Consider the following 19808-nt stretch of genomic DNA (forward strand, 5'->3'; position numbering starts at 1 on the left):
CATCTGCCATTTACTCTGAAGCACTTGAGCGGCATTTGAATAAGAATAACAAAAACCTCCAGTCCTTTTGGCGCACTGTCCCAGCCGCGCGTAAAACAACAACCATAGATGGTGGAAACGGCGTACTGCTGACCGCTGTATTATGAATAAAGTTACGTTATCTGACTGGTTAATCTGAGTGTAAAGCTGACCACGCCAATTTGAATTTTTACAGATAAAATCAGATGTCTTTATACTAATGCTTACGATTATAACACTTTCGTATTGTGATAATTATGCACCGAGTCTGTCAGTGTAGTTTTGAACAATAGCGCTGAAGGTAAAGTCTTATAACTTTGTTTCCACTAAAGCATCAACCAGTGCATCGTTTTTTCACATATATTTAACTGCATTTAAACAGAGTAACTCGGCATTCTTTAGTAAACCAGATTAATACTGGTATTTGAGGAACCAAACTGGAGAGAGGCGTGCAGTTTGTCTACAAATCCCATATGGCTGCAACTAATTCAACTGACTTGGACTCAAAGTGCGTTTTTTAAGTGGGGGTGCTAAAGTAAGGTCTAGTTGCTGGCGACGGCTTTCCCATGGTTTTCCTTTATCTAAGCAAAGTGGAAAATTGAAAGGTACAAGTGAAAAGCCACGGGGGCGTTCCTCCAATTTTCCTCGCCCCTTGGGGAGAAATATAGGTCCTCTCAGCAGAAACGAAGCGTTGAATAAAATAACCTGCTTCTTAGATCTAACACTATTAATCTATTGGCCCTCGCAATTCTGAACGTCGGCACTGGAGTTTATACAAAATCTTGCAATCAGAGGAATTTATTTGACTTAAAATCCATTGCATTTGAGTTGAATCCAGACTACAAGACAAGTGCTGCCTTTGTTAGATATGGCATATTTCTATTATCCGTTCCCCATTATGATGATCGCCGAGTTCTCCAGCCCTGACAACGTGTGTGGCGAATCTAACTCTGAAATTGGTATGAAATCGTCAATTTGTAGGTGTCAGGGTCCGGCTCTCCACAAGCGCCATATGCCATGCTAAGTGGCACTATTTACCAATTCGTTCCTAGTTTCACGGTCCATCCTCCCCATCTCCTCGCTAGAAAACTGAATAGACACAACAAAACGGCAATTTACCCTCAGGAATGATCACAAACCCCATGCTGCATGGGCCCTTCTTTTGCGCCCCACTCTGCGGGAGACCTGCAACTCTTCGAGTCCCAGCAGGGAACGAAATGCGCCTGTAAGAAGGCCAGCAAGAAAATACCAAACAGCCTTCTAGTCCTCTTACATTTGCCCACAGGCATGGGAACAATGTGTGATAGAGTGATACAAGAACTGGAAGCAAAAAAAAAAAAAAATTCTGGGGTAATTTCACACCACACATTTTGTTATCATGTATAAACACTTGTCATGTCACTATCAGAAAGGCACTAGAGAAACGGTAACAATCTGGGAGCCTGATAATTACTCATTTTGTTTGTTTGTTTGTTGGGACTTTTCAATTTTCATCTCCTCCTGTTTCTCCTCCTATCTTTTATTAATGCACATTTTCACAATAGACTACTGTATGGGTCAGCATGAAACAAAATTCTGATGTTCATCACATGTCCATTTCTGAAGCCTCATCTATCTATCTATCTATCTATCTATCTATCTATCTATCTATCTATCTATCTATCTATCTATCTATCTATCTATCTATCTATCTATCTATCTATCTATCTATCTATCTATCTATCTATCTATCTATCTATCTATCTATCTATCTATCTATCTATCTATCTATCTATCTTCATGCAAGGGGATTGTGTTATACATGTTTTTCCATAACTTGCAAGGATTTTTTTTCATTACCACCCAGCCATATAACAAACGCATAGACTATTTCATACCTTGAGATTAATCCCTTTCTATTGTCTCATTATAAAGATGTTTATCTCTGGTGGTGAAGGGGAAAATTAACAAGAAAAAGCAAACCACTAGATTAATGTTTTGATCCCATGTACAGCTCCACACATGCTCTGCACTTATAAATGTATCCTGTATGTATAAATATATAGTTGAGGCTCTGTAGGCCCTAATACGCCCAAAAGAACTATATAAGGGACAGCCAGGCTGCATTTGAGTTTGTGATGGGCCACTTAGTCTAGCTTTATAATATATCCCTATATGTATTAGTGAAAACATAATCGGCAGTACAATATCTTTTACCATCTATCTGAATTATATCCCAACAAAGAAAACTTGCATTTTTCAAATTCAAAACCTTCACACATATATCAATGACACTAAAGACATAACAGGGGGACAGAGTGGTAGACCTCAATCTTTTTCTGCAGGGTTTTCGAAAATGTATTTATTTTTTCCGTTTTAGAGATATCCTTTCTTAACGTTCTTTAAAATACTTCTGGTATCCCAAGCCTGTGGGGCATGACTGTCCACAGGTCAAAGCGAAGTGGCACCATCATGTGGTGAAACCAGGCAACAATGAAAAAAAAAGTTTTTATTTTATTTTAGTTTATTCAATTTTATTTTATTTGCTTTTCATTAATCACTTTGGGATGTGAATTGCAAGAAATGTCTCATTGAATGTGCAATGCATATTGAATAGGGTCTTTCAGTGGTTTATAGCTTTGTCCTGTTTGTCCTATCGGATGATCTAGTGACACACACTTCAAACACAATTTGTTGGGGTTGGCCAAATCTTGGCCTAGTCAGAAAACAATTGTGGCTGAAAGCCATGACTGAATTGATCAATAATGTGCGAATATTGTGCCTTGCCTGCAACAATTACTGATCAAATTTGTCACTAATACAGAAACCAAAATGTATTTTTCACATTTTATCAAGGCATTTCAAAGCACTGTGTGGGTTGCTTGATAAAGCTTCCTCAAAATCAATGCAGGAAACACAAATTAAGTTTGTTGTATTCAATGATTTTTTTTCATTGTGATATGTTTCACCCAAAGTCATATACACCTTTTTCAGAGTTTCACAGAATTTACTATAAACTACCAGTGATTGATATGAGTCTGTCACAAAATAATATAGGGGAGAACGTAAAAGAAAATTGCCAGAGTAAAAGCAGTACTTTTTATTTCTGCAATATCCAAAGTAAATGCAAAACATGGTCACAATTGTCCCTTATTATAGACTGATTCAATTAAACCTACTTTCTGTGTAGAATAGATAAATATCAATCATGCTTGAATAAATAGCACGACTGTCCATGCTATATATCTTGGGATATACAGTATATATCTTTCAATGACAGACTGGATGAAAACTAACGAACACAGCATGTAAACAAGTCAAAAGTAATAAGAGGGTAAAACTACTGTATTTGTACTGTGGGTATCTACTGGCTGATAGTTTTGGTGTAATTTTGAATGAGGCCTTGAAAGTACTGCTGTGTGTTTTTGTGGGGTTGAAAAATAATAATGTAACATTTTGGAAGGAAATACCACAACAGAAAAAAGTACTGACTGGAGAGAATTGCCAGAGCGTTAAGACTCTGGATGTATTTGCCTCTGTAAAGTGTGTTCTCTGTCAAACATAAGGCCCAGGTGAAGACCAGCAGCAGTAGGCAGAAGGTAATTGCTTTGGCTTCATTGTAGTTTTTTGGTAGATCCTTTCCCATGTAGGAGAAAACAAAGCAAAGACCACACAGACATGCAAGGAAAACCCCAGAGGCAGAAAATGCCCAGACTTTCGTATCACAATCAAGTATGATTTTGTCTGGGTACCAAACTGTATCATTGAAGGGTTTTGGAGGTTCCAAAGAATAGCCTCCAAACACAAGGAATGCTTGGATAACAGACGCTGCTGTAATGACCAGCCACTGTCCTTGATATTTTCCCCACCAGCTGTGCAACTTTGGGAATGTGGCGGTCATTTTAAAAATGCAAACAATCTGAAAAGAGCGCACTGCAAAACAGGCGAGGCAGACAGTGTAGAACAATAAAAATGGCAAGATCCTTAAGGTGCAAGAAAAAATTGTTGGCCTACCGAAGTAAAAGAACACACACAGACTGCAAAGGCTCAGGCAGCCTAATATCAGGAAACACATTGGCCCTCCAGCAGATCTGACAACAGGGCCATTGTAGTTGATGGCAAAGAGAACACACACTGCGAATGTGAGGCCCACCAGGATACAGGCACCGGCCATGATCAGTACAGCCACAGCATCTTCCACTGGGATGTATACCACCTCCCGCAGGCGGCATGATGTACTTGCCAATGTTGACCATTCTGTCTCTTTACAGTCCAAGCACCTGTAGGGATCCTCTGTTGTACACAAGAGACGGAAAGGTTAGCCACTGAAGCCGAGGTTACCTTTTTAAATGTTTTGATCATCTCTTCACTTCATTTTTGAGGAGTAATGGATGATAGACATATTTGAAGGGATTCCCAGAAATATTCTTGAGATACTTCTTTTTCTTTTGGCTTTTCCCTTCAGGGGTCGCCAAAGCCAATCATCCTTCTCTATCTAAGCCTATTCTCTGTATCCTCCTCTTTCACACCAACTACCTTCATATCCTCTCTCACTATGTCCATAAATCTTCTCTTTGGTCTTCCTCTAGACCTCCTGTCGGGCAGCTCCAATTCCAGCATCCGTCTACCAATATATTCACTATCTCTCCTCTGTACATGACCGAACCATCTCAGTCTGGTTTCTCTGACCTTCTCTCCAAAACATCTAACATGTGTTGTTCTTCTGATAGATTCATTCCTGATCCTCTCCATCCTCGTCACTCCCAAAGAGAACCTTAGCATCTTCATCTCTGCATCTCTTGTCCCTGTTTCTAGGCCATACAGCATTGCTGGTCTTGCCACTGTCTTGTACACCTTTCGTATCATTCTGGCTGATAGTCTTCTATCACATAGTACCCCTGACACTTTTCTCCACCCATTTCAACCTGCTTGAAACTGTCTCTTCACCTCTTTTCCACACTCTCTGTTGCTCTGGACTGTTGACCCTGAGTACCTAAAATCCTCCAACTTCTTGATCTCCACTTCCTGTAGCCTTGCTGTTCCACCCGGGTTCCTCTCATTGACACACATATAATCTGTCTTTATGTGACTAACCTTCATTCCTCTCCTTGCCAGCACATACCTCCACCTCTCTAGATTTTCCTCAACCTGTTCTCTGCTCTCACTACAGACCACAATGTTATTTGCAAACATCATGGTCTATGGAGATTCCTGTTTAACCTCACCCGTCAGCCTGTCCATCACCACTGCAAACAAGAAGGGGCTCAGAGCTGATCCCTGATGGAGTCTGACCTCCACCTTGAACTTCTCTGTTATCCCAACAGCACACTGTCTCACAGCTAGCATACATGTCCTGCACCAGTCTGATATACTTCTCTGGCACTCCAGATTTCCTCATATAATACCAGAGCTCCTCTCTTGGCATCCTGTCATATGCTTTCTCTAGGTCTACAAAAACACAATGCATCTCACTCTGACTTTGTCTGTACTTCTCTATTAGCATTCTCAAAGCAAATACTGCATCTGAAGTACTCTTCCTAGGCATGAAGCCATACTGCTGTTCACAAATGCTGACCTCTGCTCTCAGTCTAGTTTCCAGGACTCTTACCCATTACTTCATTGTATGACTCAACAACTTTATCCCTCTATAGTTGCCGCAATTCTGCACATTCCTTATTCTTAAAATGGGTACCATTACACTTTGTCTACATTCTTCAGACATCTTCTCACTCTCTAAGATCCTGTTGAATAATTTAGTCAGAATCTCTACCGCTGCCTCTCCTAGACACTTCCACACCTCCACAGGTCTATCATGAGGACCGACTGTCTTTCCACTCTTCATCCTCTTCACTGCCTTCCTCACTTCACTTTTACTAATCTCTGCTACTTTGTGGTCTACAATCATCACCTCTTCTACTCATGCCTCTCAATCATTTATTTTCCACATTCAGCAGCTCTTCAAAGTACGCTTTCCATCTTCCCATTACTCTTCTAGCATCTGTCATTACATTTCCCTGGACCTGTTGTACATCCTTTCCATCTTTTCTCTCTCTGTTCACCAACCTGTAGAGATCATTACCACTCTCATCTCTAGGGATATTCTGCATCACTTCATCGAGATCATTCCAGAACTTCTCCTTTTCCTCAAACTCACATCCCACCTGCAGGGCATAGCCACTAACAACACAGTATATCCACCTTCCTTCTCTGCATCATGTCAACCAACTGTCTACCTTTTCGTGTCATTGTCCCAATGTTCAAAGTCCCTACTCTCAGTCTCCCTCTTCTCTCTCTGCTTCCGAACACGCCTTCCACCTCTCCTTCTTTGAGATGCTGTGCTCACTAAAATGGACAGGGATGGACAGGAAACAAAATGCCACCAGCAGAGGTTACTAGCACTGGTGGTTGAAATGTCAACTGTATGCTGTTCTGCTGAACTGACTGTTATAATTGCCACCATTGTGACACAGATTTTTAATTGTTTACTTTATTTTTTAGGAAAGTCTCTACCTGTGACGTTGACATAAGTTCCTCTCGGGCAGACTTCACACATAAAACAGCATTTATGGACTCCAATTTGTTTCATTGCATATCCCTCAGGGCAGTCCTGGGAACACAGTGATATGGGCACCTGAACAGGGACAAATGGGAAGTAACTAAATCAAATAAACCTGTTATTAACTTAAGGGTAAAAAAAAGCAAAAAAATACAAGTCACTATATTGCCTCTTGGCTTTCACCTGATCAGGAACAACACTATCATTTGTTTCAGCCCTGTCATATTAGTAATCCACTGAATCATTAAGCATACATTCACACACCGTTGATGATATACTGCGTATAAACCATGATGTCATATATTAAAAAACACAACTTACTTTCCCATTGTCATACCACTGAATTTTGGTGGTGTTGATGAAAAAATGAACGGAAGGATGAAATTCATAAAAACCAATCTCTTCCAAATCTCCTTTGTGGTTCCAGTGAACTATTGAATAGGACCCAAACCTCGGGTCACCATTCTCATCAAAGAGAATACTTTGGTTTAAAAGTGTAAAGTTTGACTTCCTCAGTTCTGCTAAAACCTGGAACAGAAAGGTCAGGTTCCAATTCAACTGTCTTTTGTTGTATGATTTAAAAGCTTTTAATATCATTGCTCTCCAAATAATGGCAGAATTCATATTTATACTCTTGTTTTGAGTTGAAAACTTTCCCTACAACTTTATATAACTATAACTCCTACAACTTTCCCCCAAAATTGAATGTTTTGTATGTGCTAAAAAATATAATATTTTTGAAAGCTAAAGCAATCATAGTTTTAACTGCGTAAAATATTCCAATGATCAGAATACCACATGGAAGTACCAGAGCGTCAGAATGCCTTACCATATAGGGGTGAACTGTTATATTGAAATTACACCTTCCAGCTCCACATTGCAAGGTTTTGTGTAAAGCATGAGCAACTGCATATGTGGCAGAATAAACAGAAAAAGAAAAAGATGGATCCATAGAGAAGATAACATCTGGACTGAAGTTACTGCAGTTGCACAACTGGTTACAATATGTTTGTTTTTCTTCAATTCCACAATAGCTTCTGCTATTGGAGGAAATTAAAAAATCCCTGAAACCAGGAATTGTCACCCGTGGCTGAGAAATACCAAGTATAGTTCCAATTGTTTTCAATTCCTTTTTCTTTGGTATGTTTTCATTGGATGCCCAGGTATCAACTGCTATCCAGACCTTGTTTGTGACTCTAAGTCGTATGGCTGAGTCAATGAGAGCTTCAGCAGAAATGAAGGGGGTAAAAACAATAATAATATGAACTCTTTTCTCTTCTATTTGACTGAACATTAAGTTGTAATTTGTATTGAATTTGAGAACTTCAGTGAACGCCAGGCAGATGTCAGTATCCTCAATTAGTTTCATGAATAAACTCAGCCCATCATTGCCATAGTCATTATCAGTGAAAAGGAAAGCCACCCAGCGCCATTTGAAATGCTGTATGATTTGCACGATTCCTTTTATTGCGTCTTTATTTGAATTCACTGTTCGGAGAAAAGAGAAAAACTTTCTCCTTTCAGAAAGGACAGAGGTAGTGGCTCCATAACTGACCTGTAAAAAGAGAGATGGGGAAACTTTCAGTTTTCAGGAAGCTGTTTTCACATTCATTTTTTATATTGTTTTTGTATTGAATAACAATTTTATCAATTTCGTGTTTTAGTTGTTTTTTAAAGGTTATAACACAATGCCAATAACACATTTACCATAGGTATCTGATCCATTCTAAACAGTGGGGCTATGGTCAAGGATTTAGTACTTGAAAATGCACCAATCACTGCTATGACTTTGGGCACTGCAGACCAGTTCTTGTATGGTTCTTTCCAGGGTTTTATCCAAGTGTTGACGGACAGGAGGTTAAAGACACCTGGGAAATTCTGTGTGTCTGAGCAGTGATCAAATATCTGGTAGCCGAGTGATACGTTTGGAAGAAGTTTAGTGGAGTTGTTGATTTCTTCCACAGAAAATCTCATCAACTGAAACCTCCGATAATTTGAAAGTATTAAGGGTTGGCTGTGGAAGGAGAAAGAGGAGTTATGGGTTATGAATTTGTCTGACTATGGCTTCACAGATCTGTTGAAGAAAACCGCCACAATATCTTGATAATTATGATAATCGTAGTCATTTTAAGCTGACATTTACAACGGTTGTTGTTTTGAGGCTATTCCCAATCAATTGCTTGATATGTTATACTTTATCATTGACTTCAACTTACAAGGATTCTTCTCAAATGAACAGAAGACTTACCTAGAGCAATCAATGCCTTCTGGTTTGTCATGATGAGAGGGATCAGAGACATGATGAATCTCGAAAAGCCCACCAACTAAATAATCTCCATCAAGCTGAAACTGCGAGGTGGACACAGTGCAGTGAGGGAAGACATGCTGAAAATATCCCATTAAAAACACAGAGCCAAGAAAGTGTCTCATTCTGGTCATTAGCTGCTGTAAAGTTGATGGTGATGCCAGCAGATCCTGTCCTTGATAAATAATGCAACGCTTGTGATGGCAAATCCCCAGTGGTCATTTCCATATACTTGGAAGGGCATGACTTCAGCTCTACAGCAGGTACATCTCTATGAATAGTTAGAGGTGATTTTACAAATCTGTATGCAAAGAGCAACTATCATGCAGCCGTCCAAGTCGTTGTGATGACAAATGTATAGTTTAACAGCTGAGCCTAATCCTTCAATGCTCTCATATTACTTGTAGGACTCAGCCTAGGGAAGACTGTCATGTTGTAATAAGTTCAATGACATAACTGGTAAAAGATGGCAAACGTTTTGGCCAAAACTTTTTTTTTTCTTAGTTATTGTCAAGTAATTTCACAGTCAAGACTGCAGAACAGTAAGATGATGAGGTCATTTGCAATGAACCTTCTACCAAGACGTTCCTTTTCCCCCCTGCTAAATGGATGCAATGTCACCTCTACTTGAGCAAAGGTGGGGGTGCATTTATCCAAATCAATCATTCACCGTCAACAGTTCTCATCGGAAACGGGCACTTTATAACTTCTCATAAAGGAATAATAATGACATGAAAACATTAACACATAGCTCATACCAAAAAGGCAACTCATCAAACTATGTCCATATGCAAACTAAGTGCAAACATAACTAAGTTAGCTGAGTTTACCCAATAGTAATCTGATGTGTGTTGAACTTCTGAACAGGAATATCAGATTCTGTGTGCAACCTTGAGCATTGTCCTTACAACTGTTAGATCTTGGGAAACAAAAAGACAAAGATATTCAATCTCATTGCACACTGTATAACCAATACAGGAAGAATTTCAGAAATAATGATACCTGACCCTCTTTTAATATAATAAACAAATACATACTTTGCATAATTTCAAGGTTAAAACCACTCCAATACTGTGAACAAGTCCATGACCGTCTTTTTATTCATTGAGAGTATTTGCATGCAGACAACCACTGGACAACATGTGATAATCAACAAATGACAAAAATTAGATCTAATATATTTGCATGCACCTCCATCATCTAATAATGAATACAAAAAACTCCAAATATCTGATTCTGATTTGTTTGTTAGTGATCCGTGAATTTTATAGTGCATAATTATAGTGTCATTCCTTGTTCAAGGACACATTATCCATTGGGTTGGAATGTCATCGATGTAGTGCCCCATGCTTGTTTTTACAGTGTCAAAAATGAATTTCCAACTTGTTAAAATTACACACGAATCTTTAAATATTTCATAGGAATATTTTACCTGTCATGTTAACATTAGAAATCACACAACCTATTGTTTACATTGCGTTTTGTTGAATTTAACCCTGCAATGTTGATTAACTTTTGTTCAGTTTCAGCTATTATGACATTCAAACATGTTTTATGAATGATCTATGGATGATAGAGGGGAAGTAAACTGAGGTGATAAGATCAAACTAATTCACAGGCAAATTTAAACAAATTTTTTCATGCAGTCTTTGGTTTATGCAACAATCTTACATCCTCTTGCAAATGAGCTCTGTGTGAGTTAATCACTGACCACACAGGTTGTTTGAAAATGAAAACAATTTGCAGCCAGTCACTGATGTTTGAAAGATGACTTAGTATCAGCCTTTTTTCAGCTCTAATATTGCAAGTCAGCAGGACTTGACAGTTAATAAATTGATTGTTATTGAACTGAATTACCAGCACCTGACAACCATCATTTTTTACCTTGTCTCTCTTTTCTTGACCAACTGGGTAGCTTTCCCAGCAAATAAGGCTCAATATATTGTGTTATGTTTAGAATTTGATGTGCGCAGCCAAAATTAACTTAGATGTTTCGCTGTGGTAATAAAATGTATCAGAATTACAGAGTTTTGTGACTGAACATCTAGTGTTGTCAGGGTATTATAATGGAAATGTTTCTTTTTTTATTCATTGCGTGTTCGAGAAACAAAGCTCTGTCTGGCTGCTGACACTTAGGTGAATCTCCGGAATCAAACAAAGGATCAAATTATTTGAAATTGCTCACGTTATTTTATTATTGTTTCAAATTTCCCAGTATGTAAACATTTTCCTGCCAATAATTATGTTATGAAGGTTCGATGTGTGTTATTTGGGCTATTCTTTAGTTAGAGAGACAGGAGGCAGGGGACTTGATTTGCACCTTACTTTTAATATATGACCCCTAATATATGACCTAATATATATATGACCTTCCACAGCTTCACAACAATTGCTTCAATTGCTTATTACTAACCATAGAATAAGGAAAATTGAGACAAAACAAAGATTGAAAAACACAAAGGCAGATTATTTCAACTGTTTTCGGACCCTGCTGTGGACATCGTAACATGAATATATGTAAATTGTCACTGGGAACATAAATGTGTAAGTATTAAATACTATAAACATTGTATATTTGCGTTTAAACAATGTAAAATGCAGGCATTACATTCACTTATAAATCTTACATTTTTGACAGGAAAATGGAGGCATGTTGGCTGTGGACTGCAGTAATAGGCCTGTTTATTAATAATCTGTTCCACACTACGGGCGATAGAGTAATAATATGCAGTCAGGAAAAACAGTGTTCCCAGGTATAACATGAGACGTTGGTGCGCATGACGACAAGATAGAGAAAATGCACAGTCCCAGCCTCAGTTGGACACAATTTAGAGAGTTTGGGATAAGTTGGCTTTGTCTTGTCAGTAAACAATAGCTGCTGAAAGCCATGACTGAGGTGATCAGTAATGTGTCTATATTGGGCCTTGTGTGTGATAATTACGGATGAAATCTGTCACTAATCCAGAAACATAAAATATATTCCTATATCTTATCAAGATGCCTCAAGATCACGTTTGTGATAGAGCTACCTCAAAATCAATGACAAAAATTAAGTTTGTTATATTCATTAATTTAATTGTGTAAGTGATCAAAATTCATGCAAGTACCTTTACACTCTGATAATGTAAGAGGAATTTGTCAGAGGAAGTGCATTACTTTTTGATTTGACAGTATCCTGGCTATAGGTAAATAAAATATGGTTAATGCTGTCTCTAAATCTTGGCTGTGTCATTTACGGTAAGGCCCGAAATATTTGGACAGTGAGACAATCTTCATGATTTGGGCTCTGCATGCCACCACATTTGATTTGAAATGAAACTACAACAGAATTGAAGTGCAGGCTTTAAGGTTTAATTCAAGGGATTGAACAAAAATTTATGATTAAACATATAGGAATCGTAGCTATTTTTATAAAAATGCTCCTCTTTTCAAGGGCTCAAAAGTAATTGGACAAATAAGCATAAGCTTAAGTAAAATGTTATTTTTTAATTTTTTGTCGAGAATCTTTTGCAAACAATGACTGCCTGAAGTCTGGAACCCATGGACGTCACCAAACCCTGGCTCTCCTCCTTTGTGATGCTTTGCCAGGCCTTTACTGCAGCCGTCCTCAGTTGTTGCTTGTTTGTTGGTCGTTCTACCTTACGCTTTGTCTCGAGCAAGTGAAACGCATGTTCGATTGGGTTGAGATCTGATGATTGACTCGGCCATCGAAGAATATCCCACTCCTTTGCTTTAAAAAACTCCTGAGTTGCTTTTGCAGTATGTTTTGGATCATTGTTCATCTGTATCGTGAAGCACCGTCCAATCAAATTTGCTGCATTTGGCTGAATCTGAGCAGAGTATTTCCCTCTACACTTCAGAATTCATCCGACTGCGTCTGTTTTTTGTCACATCATCAATAAACACAAGTGGAAGCCATGCATGCCCGTGCCATCACACTGCCTCCACTGTGTTTTACAGAAGATGTGGTGTGCTTTGGATCATGAGCTGTTCCAATTCTTCTCCAAACTTTCTTCTTCCCATCATTTTGGTACAGGTTGATCTTAGTCACATCTGTCCAAAGAATGCTATTCCAGAACTGGTCTGGCTTCTTCTGTTTTTTGGCAAAGTCAATCTTCTATTTTGAGGCCGATTAATGGTTTTCACCTTGTGGTGAATCCTTTGTATTTCCTCTCATCTTTATGGTAGACTTAGATACTGATATACCTGCTTCCTGGAGAGTGTTCTTCACTTAAGGGGATGTTGTGAAGTGGTTTTTCTTCACCATGAAAAGGATTCTGCGATCCTCCACCACTGTTGTCCTCCGTGGATGTCCAGGCCTTTTTAGTTCCCAAGCTCACCAGTGCACTCTTTCTTTTCTCAGAATGTACAAAACTGTTGATTTGGCCACTCCTAACATTCCTGCTATCTCTCTGATCGATTTCTTCTTTTTTTCAGCTTCCAAATGCAATTGCCACACCCGTAATCAACTCCAGACCTTTTAATTGCTTAACTAATGACAAGAAAAGCTGAGTATTAGAGAGCTTTAACTCCTAAACTCTCCTAAGCTCCAATTTCGATGTGAATGCTCTCAAATTACAGCTGGGAAACTGCACTCTAAGCCCATATTGATTATATTATTGTATCCTGAATATGTATTTGTAAACAGCTAAAATAACAAAACTTGTGTCACTGTCCAAATATTTCTGGGCCTAACTGTATCTTCTGTCTGATTAGGATAGAAAATGTAAATCATCCTTGAATAAACCATACAATTGCCCTTGTTTAAATCTTGGGATAAATAAATCCCTCAGAAAACTAGCTATCACAGCAAGTCAAAGCAACCAGAGGGTCTAACTACTATATTTGAACTGGGAGCTTCTGCTGGCTGCTCGTTTTGGTGTAGTTTTGAATGAGACTTGTGACACACACTTTAAACACAGATTGTTGGGGTTGGCCAAATCTTGGCCTAGGCAAAAAACAATTGCTGCTGAAAGCCATGACTGAATAGATCGGTAATGTGCGAATATTGTGCCTTGTCTGCAATACTTACTGATCAAATTTGTCACTAATACAGACACAAAAATGTATCTTTCATGTTTTATCAAGACAAAAGCACAAAAAGCACTTTGTGAGGTCCTTGATAAAGCTTCCTCAAAATCAATGCAGGAAATACAAATTAAGTTTGTTTCCATTGTGATGTATTTGGTCCGAAGTCACATACACCTTTTCAGTTTCACAGAATATACTATGAACTATCACTGCCTGATATGAGCCTGTTGCAAAACAAAATAGGGAGAACCTAGATGAAAATTGTCAGAGGAAATGCAGTGCTTTTTAATGTTGCAATATCTAAGGTAGATGCAAAACATGGTCACAATTGTCCCTGAATATAGACTGCTTCAATCATCTACTTTTAGTGTAGGATAGATAAATGCCAATCATGCTTGAATAAATAGTACGACTGCCCATGCTATATATCTTGGGATATAGAGTATATATCTCTCAATGACACACTGGATGAAAACTAACGAACACAGCATGTAAACAAGTCAAAAGTAATCAGAGGGTCAAACTACTGTATTTGAACTGTGAGTTTCTACTGGCTGATTGTTTTGGTGTAATTTTGAATGAGGCCTTGAAAGTACTGCTGTGTGTTTTTGTGGGGTTGAAAAATAATAATGTAACATTTTGGAAGGAAATACCACAACAGAAAAGAGTACTGACTGGAGAGAATTGCCAGAGCGTTAAGACTCTGGATGTATTTGCCTCTGTAAAGTGTGTTCTCTGTCAAACATAAGGCCCAGGTGAAGACCAGCAGCAGTAGGCAGAAGGTAATTGCTTTGGCCTCATTGTAGTTTTTTGGTAGATCCTTTCCCATGTAGGAGAAAACAAAGCAAAGACCACCCAGACATGCAAGGAAAATCCCAGAGGCAGAAAATGCCGAGACTTTTATATCACAATCAAGTATGATTTTGTCTGGGTACCAAAGTGTATCATTGAAAGGTTTTGGAGGTCCTACAGAATAGCCACTAAATACAAGGAATGCTTGGATAACAGATGCTGCTGTAATGACCAGCCACTGTCCTTGATATTTTCCCCACCAGCTGTGCAACTTTGGGAATGTGGCGGTCATTTTAAAAATGCAAACAATCTGAAAAGAGCGCACTGCAAAACAGGCGAGGCAGACAGCGTAGAACAATAAAAATGGCAAGATCCTTAAGGTGCAAGAAAAAATTGTTGGCCTACCGAAGTAAAAGAACACACACAGACTGCAAAGGCTCAGGCAGCCTAATATCAGGAAACACATTGGCCCTCCAGCAGATCTGACAACAGGGCCATTGTAGTTGATGGCAAAGAGAACACACACTGCGAATGTGAGGCCCACCAGGATACAGGCACCGGCCATGATCAGTACAGCCACTGTGTCTCCAAGTGGGATGTATACCACCTCCCGCAGGCTGCATGATGTACTTGCCAATGTCGACCATTCTGTCTCCTTGCAGTTCAAACACATGTACGGGTTCTCTGTTGTACACAAAGAATGAAAAGATCATTGTAATTTGAGATAAGTTTCTCAAATTTATGTGGATAGAACAGGCTGGAAAGCGGTAAGATGAAAGAAAAGGTGGATGAAAGAAAAGCCAAGCGGCCTTCAGTGAAGAATTAAATGATTACTTCTTCATCTAAGCTATGAAAAACAGTTTCATCAAGAAAATAATGATTGAACTGCTTATACTCTTTCTCATTCAACTTCTATTCCTTTTGTTCCCTTCAGGAGTCACTACAGGGAATCATTATCTCCATATAATCCTATTTTTCCATATCCTCCTCTCACACCAACTAGCTTGTGTCCTCTCACTGCATCCATACATCTCTTCTTTAGTCTTCCTCTGTGTCGCCCTCCTGTCAATTTCAATGTCGGCATCTTTCTACCAATATATTCACTGTCCCTCCTCTGCACATTCCCAAGCCATCTCAGTCTGGCCTCTCTGACCTTCCCTTAAAAACATCTAGCATGTGTTGTCCCTCCGATGAACTCATTACTGATCCATTACTGATCCCCATCCTAGTTACTCCTGAAGAGAATCTCAATATTTTAATCTCTGCTACCTCCAGCTCTGCTTCCTGTCTTTCCTTCACTGCCACTCTCTCTAAAACATACTGCAAATACTAATTTTTCATTCATCACATGTTGTGATTTACCTGTGATGTTCATAAATGTTCCCTTTGGACATCTTTTACAACTGAAGCAACATTTATGGATTCCTGTTTGCCATTTTGCATATCCTGCAGGACATTCTGGGGAGCACAGTGAAGACAGCACCTGGGGAGACCATTTGTAAACATGTTTAAAAATTCAATTTTTTGTTGTATAATGGAGGTTGTTATTTAGGTAACTCTTCAGAGTTCTTCTGAAGTTCTTCAGAACAACATACTTCTCCATTTGTGTACCATTGGATTTTGGTGGCATTGATGTGGAAATCCAACTGCCCCTCTTGGAATTTATAAAAACCTATCACCTCTGCATTTCCATCTCTGTTCCAGAAAACTATGGAGTAAGATCTGTTCATTGGGTCACCATGGTCATTGAACTCAACGGTTTGATTTAAAAGTGTAAATTTGGACTTCTTCAGCTCTGCTAAAACCTAACATGGACATAAAATTCAGTCGTTTACTGGTCAGGAGACAGTGTGACATTTATGTATATATTCAGCAGACACATTAATGCAGAATCAGATCAATCTGATCAATCTTAATACAATAAAATCTTTTTTACTTACCATGGGGATGTCCAGCTTAATATTGCCATTACATTTCCCAGCTCCACATTGCAATGCATTGTGTAGGGCATAGGCGATAGCGTATACAGCAGAATACACAGGGAAAGAGAATGATGGGTCTACACTGAGAATATCTTGTGCACTCAGATTTCTGCAGTTGCAAACCTGGTTGCAAATTCCTTCTTGTAAATTTTCATTTTGACCTTGGCATTTGGAGGAATGGATAAAATCATTAAACCCGGGTATTGTAACTGCTTCCTCGGTCAGCCCGAGCACAGTTCCAATCTTTTGGATCCCTTCTGCCTTCAGGAGTTTCATGTTTAAAGCCCATGCATCCCCCGCTATCCATACCTTGTTTGTGACATTCAAGTTTACTGCTGACACAACAAGAGTCTCAGCAAACAATCTATCCGTAAAAGCAATAATGACTTTTATGCCAAGTACATCAATTTTTTTGAATATTTCTGAGTAGTTTGCATGATGGTCGAGACTTTTGGTGTAGGCTAAGCAAATCTCTGTATTTTTACTCATCTTCTTAAATAAATCCAGACCATCATTGCCATATTCATTATCAATATTGAGAAAAGCCACCCAGCGCCATTTGAAATGCTGTATGACTTCAACGATCCCTTTTATTATGTCTTTATTTGAATGCACTGTCCGTAGAAAAGAGGGAAATTTCTTCTTTTTTGAAAACACAGAACTAGTAGACCCATAACTGACCTGTAAAAATGTGAAGAATAAATCAGCTGTTACAAAAAATGAACTTAAAATCAACTTTTCAATTAAAAAAAAAAATGAAAACCAAAAATGCAAACTATCTTTGAATTTGACATGGGCAACTGCATGTGTACAGAAGTGCTGGCAAGCTTACCATAGGAATGAGATCTGCCATGACAAGCGGAGCTACAGTCAGGCTTTCTGTGCTTGAAAACAGACCTGACACAGCGATGACTTTGGACACTGCAGAACGATTCTTGTTTGATTCTTTCCAAGGTTTTATCAAACCATTGACCGAGATCAGGTTTAAAACACCTGGATAACTCTGTGTATTTGAGCAGTGGTCAAATATCTGGTAGCCAAGTGACACATTTGGGAGCAGTTTGGTGGAGTTATTGATTTCTCCCACAGCGAATCTCATTATCTGAAACCTCCGATAATTTGGAAGCATTAAAGGTTGGCTGTGGAGAGACAAACAAACAAAAAGATAATCCGCATCTCTGTTTCAGCATTGTAATTTCAGGACATTATCAATGTGCGTTGAAATCCTGCTAGATATTTAAGAATGTTTGAAAGAACCAAATTAAGGTCAGTCAATGCACTTCAAAAATGTATTTATTTGAAAATCCTCTGTTTGAACCTTTTGTTTCAAAATGAAAACCTATGTTACATTTGAATTTGAGGAAGAAGGTTTTTGTGTGTGTATGACAGATTTGTACGGTTCTAATACATTCAAGATTACAAGGGGAATTTTAGTAAATTGTCTAATAGGAAACCTTTATCTTGACAATCTGCTCAACAATGATCATTATAACACTTACCTGGAGCAGTCAATGGCCTCTGGTCTGTCATGATAATTGGGCTCATTGACGTGATGGATATTGAAAAGTCCACCGATCAAATAATCTCCTTCCAGCTGGAACTCTGAGATGGGTGGAGTGCATTGAGAGAGGGAATGATGGACACACTCCAAGAGACACAGGGAAGCTAGAATATGTTCCATAGCTGTGGTAACTTTAACAATGTGATCTCTCTTAAAAAGACCGACTTCTGTATTAAAGTTGACAGCCACAAGGGGATGGCTTAGTCAGTGATCATTTCCATGTGTAAAAGTGTCAATTACATACTTATTATTGGTAAGCAGAGAATTCACAAATCAGTATGCAAAATGCCCTGCTACTGAAGAAACTCTATGCACTGAGTTACCACACAACAGTATACAATTCTGTACAAAATGATTGTCCTCACTGAAGATGATCTCTATATACATATTTTGTCAATCTTACCCAATTAATATGCCTGCTATAAAGAAGTAAGGGTGTCACCAGTTTTCAAAAGCACTTTTAACATTTAGTCAGGGATGGTTGATGAAGAAATTATAGTTAGTAAAATAGCATGATTTCCTGCACATGTGATGATATAGTGAGGTGCTGGATTCCCTCAGTCTTTTTTTTCCTTAATAATCTTATGTTATTGTTCCCTTGTAGTGCTGCGGATTTTTTGATGCAACTTTTTAACTGCCACAATTAGTTTAAGATTTTGAGCCAAAATTCTCAAAACTTCAAGTACTATGGTAGTAACTAATAATGACATTAGGATAATATACATGGCCACACTAATAGATCAGTAGTTCATACACTCGCACGCACACACGCACAATAGACTACTTAAAGAAACGTCTTACTGTATTGTTTTGATTTCATCTGTAGTAAAACAACAATCATGCTTTCCTGTGGTTTCCTTTCTTGTGTTAAGAAAAATCTGGTCAGAGAAATGTTCTGATAATTTTAAAACAAAAAGGGAAAAGCAGAAACAGTAAGTGAAAAAGCTCAACATCCGGACAAGCTTCCAGGCTTGTGAGAATTCAAATGGCCTCTCTGCAGTGATAGTATCCTAATCACCTTTGTAAAGAAAATGTCAGTTGTCACCTTCATTGACCCTGATGATCAAATGATCAGCAATTTGATCAAAGAGAATTCTGTCTGTTTAACCCTTGTGCGCACCTTTTAAAAAAGTGGTACCTTCACAATTCCTGGGGACTGATATGTCCCCTCAATGTAAATGCAATTCCAAAAAAAAAAAACATGGTATTAGCAGGTATAAAAAAAAAAGAAAAAAAAAAAGGTTTTAAACATCACATTTGATGTACATTTATTTGTAAAAACTCAAGATTTTGGGATAATTTCTGGTACATTTTTGCAGAGTAGTAAATTCTACAAAATTGTTACATTATCCCAACAAAAGGGGAGAAAATCCCTTCACTGCCTTTGAGAGAATTTCCTTCGTCATTTAACAGCCTCAAAAAGAATGCAGAGCTACAGTTCATCTTTTTCCACATACCACCCATGGGCACACAGAACCTTAAACCTACCATTTAATCAACTTTAATTGTAACTGCCTTACAAAAGTAAATTCTGAGAATGCACTCCAGGGGGATATTTGAAAATGCTAATCCAGAGGGAAAACA

At 38.4% G+C, this 19808-nt stretch overlaps 2 protein-coding genes across 2 annotated transcripts; both read right to left on the minus strand.

The window, feature by feature from the left end:
* Positions 1 to 3361: 3361 nt before the first annotated feature.
* Positions 3362 to 8992, minus strand: tas1r2.2 (taste receptor, type 1, member 2, tandem duplicate 2). Its single transcript, XM_086141727.1, has 6 exons — positions 8802 to 8992; positions 8261 to 8567; positions 7383 to 8108; positions 6875 to 7081; positions 6508 to 6628; positions 3362 to 4290 (listed from the first exon to the last, which is right to left on the minus strand). Exons 1-6 carry the CDS (start codon positions 8990 to 8992, stop codon positions 3362 to 3364), a joined length of 2481 nt encoding a protein of 826 aa, XP_085997853.1.
* A 4422-nt stretch (positions 8993 to 13414) lies between these two features.
* On the minus strand, positions 13415 to 19473 carry LOC147214151 (taste receptor type 1 member 1-like). The gene is made up of 6 exons (XM_086141596.1): positions 18163 to 19473; positions 17496 to 17802; positions 16622 to 17344; positions 16277 to 16486; positions 16044 to 16164; positions 13415 to 15365 (listed from the first exon to the last, which is right to left on the minus strand). Exons 1-6 carry the CDS (start codon positions 18342 to 18344, stop codon positions 14437 to 14439), a joined length of 2472 nt encoding a protein of 823 aa, XP_085997722.1. The 5' UTR covers positions 18345 to 19473; the 3' UTR covers positions 13415 to 14436.
* Positions 19474 to 19808: the final 335 nt, after the last annotated feature.

The sequence above is a fragment of the Fistularia commersonii genome, chromosome 34 (assembly GCF_037954325.1).
Source record: "Fistularia commersonii isolate RoL2024-O1a breed Wild chromosome 34, RoL_Fcom_v1.0, whole genome shotgun sequence".
NCBI lineage: Eukaryota > Metazoa > Chordata > Actinopteri > Syngnathiformes > Fistulariidae > Fistularia > Fistularia commersonii.

Coding starts and splice junctions, on each gene's coding strand:
- tas1r2.2 (XM_086141727.1), bottom strand. CDS start 8,992: ATGACCAGAATGAGACACTTTCTTGGCTCTGTGTTTTTAATGGGATAT. Junction 7,082..7,382: donor TAACAGTTCACCCCTATATG/GTAAGGCATTCT, acceptor TTTCTGTTCCAG/GTTTTAGCAGAACTGAGGAA. Junction 6,629..6,874: donor AGTGGTATGACAATGGGAAA/GTAAGTTGTGTT, acceptor GTCCCTGTTCAG/GTGCCCATATCACTGTGTTC.
- LOC147214151 (XM_086141596.1), bottom strand. CDS start 18,344: ATGGAACATATTCTAGCTTCCCTGTGTCTCTTGGAGTGTGTCCATCAT. Junction 17,345..17,495: donor TGGCAGATCTCATTCCTATG/GTAAGCTTGCCA, acceptor ACATTTTTACAG/GTCAGTTATGGGTCTACTAG. Junction 16,487..16,621: donor TTAAGCTGGACATCCCCATG/GTAAGTAAAAAA, acceptor TGTCCATGTTAG/GTTTTAGCAGAGCTGAAGAA.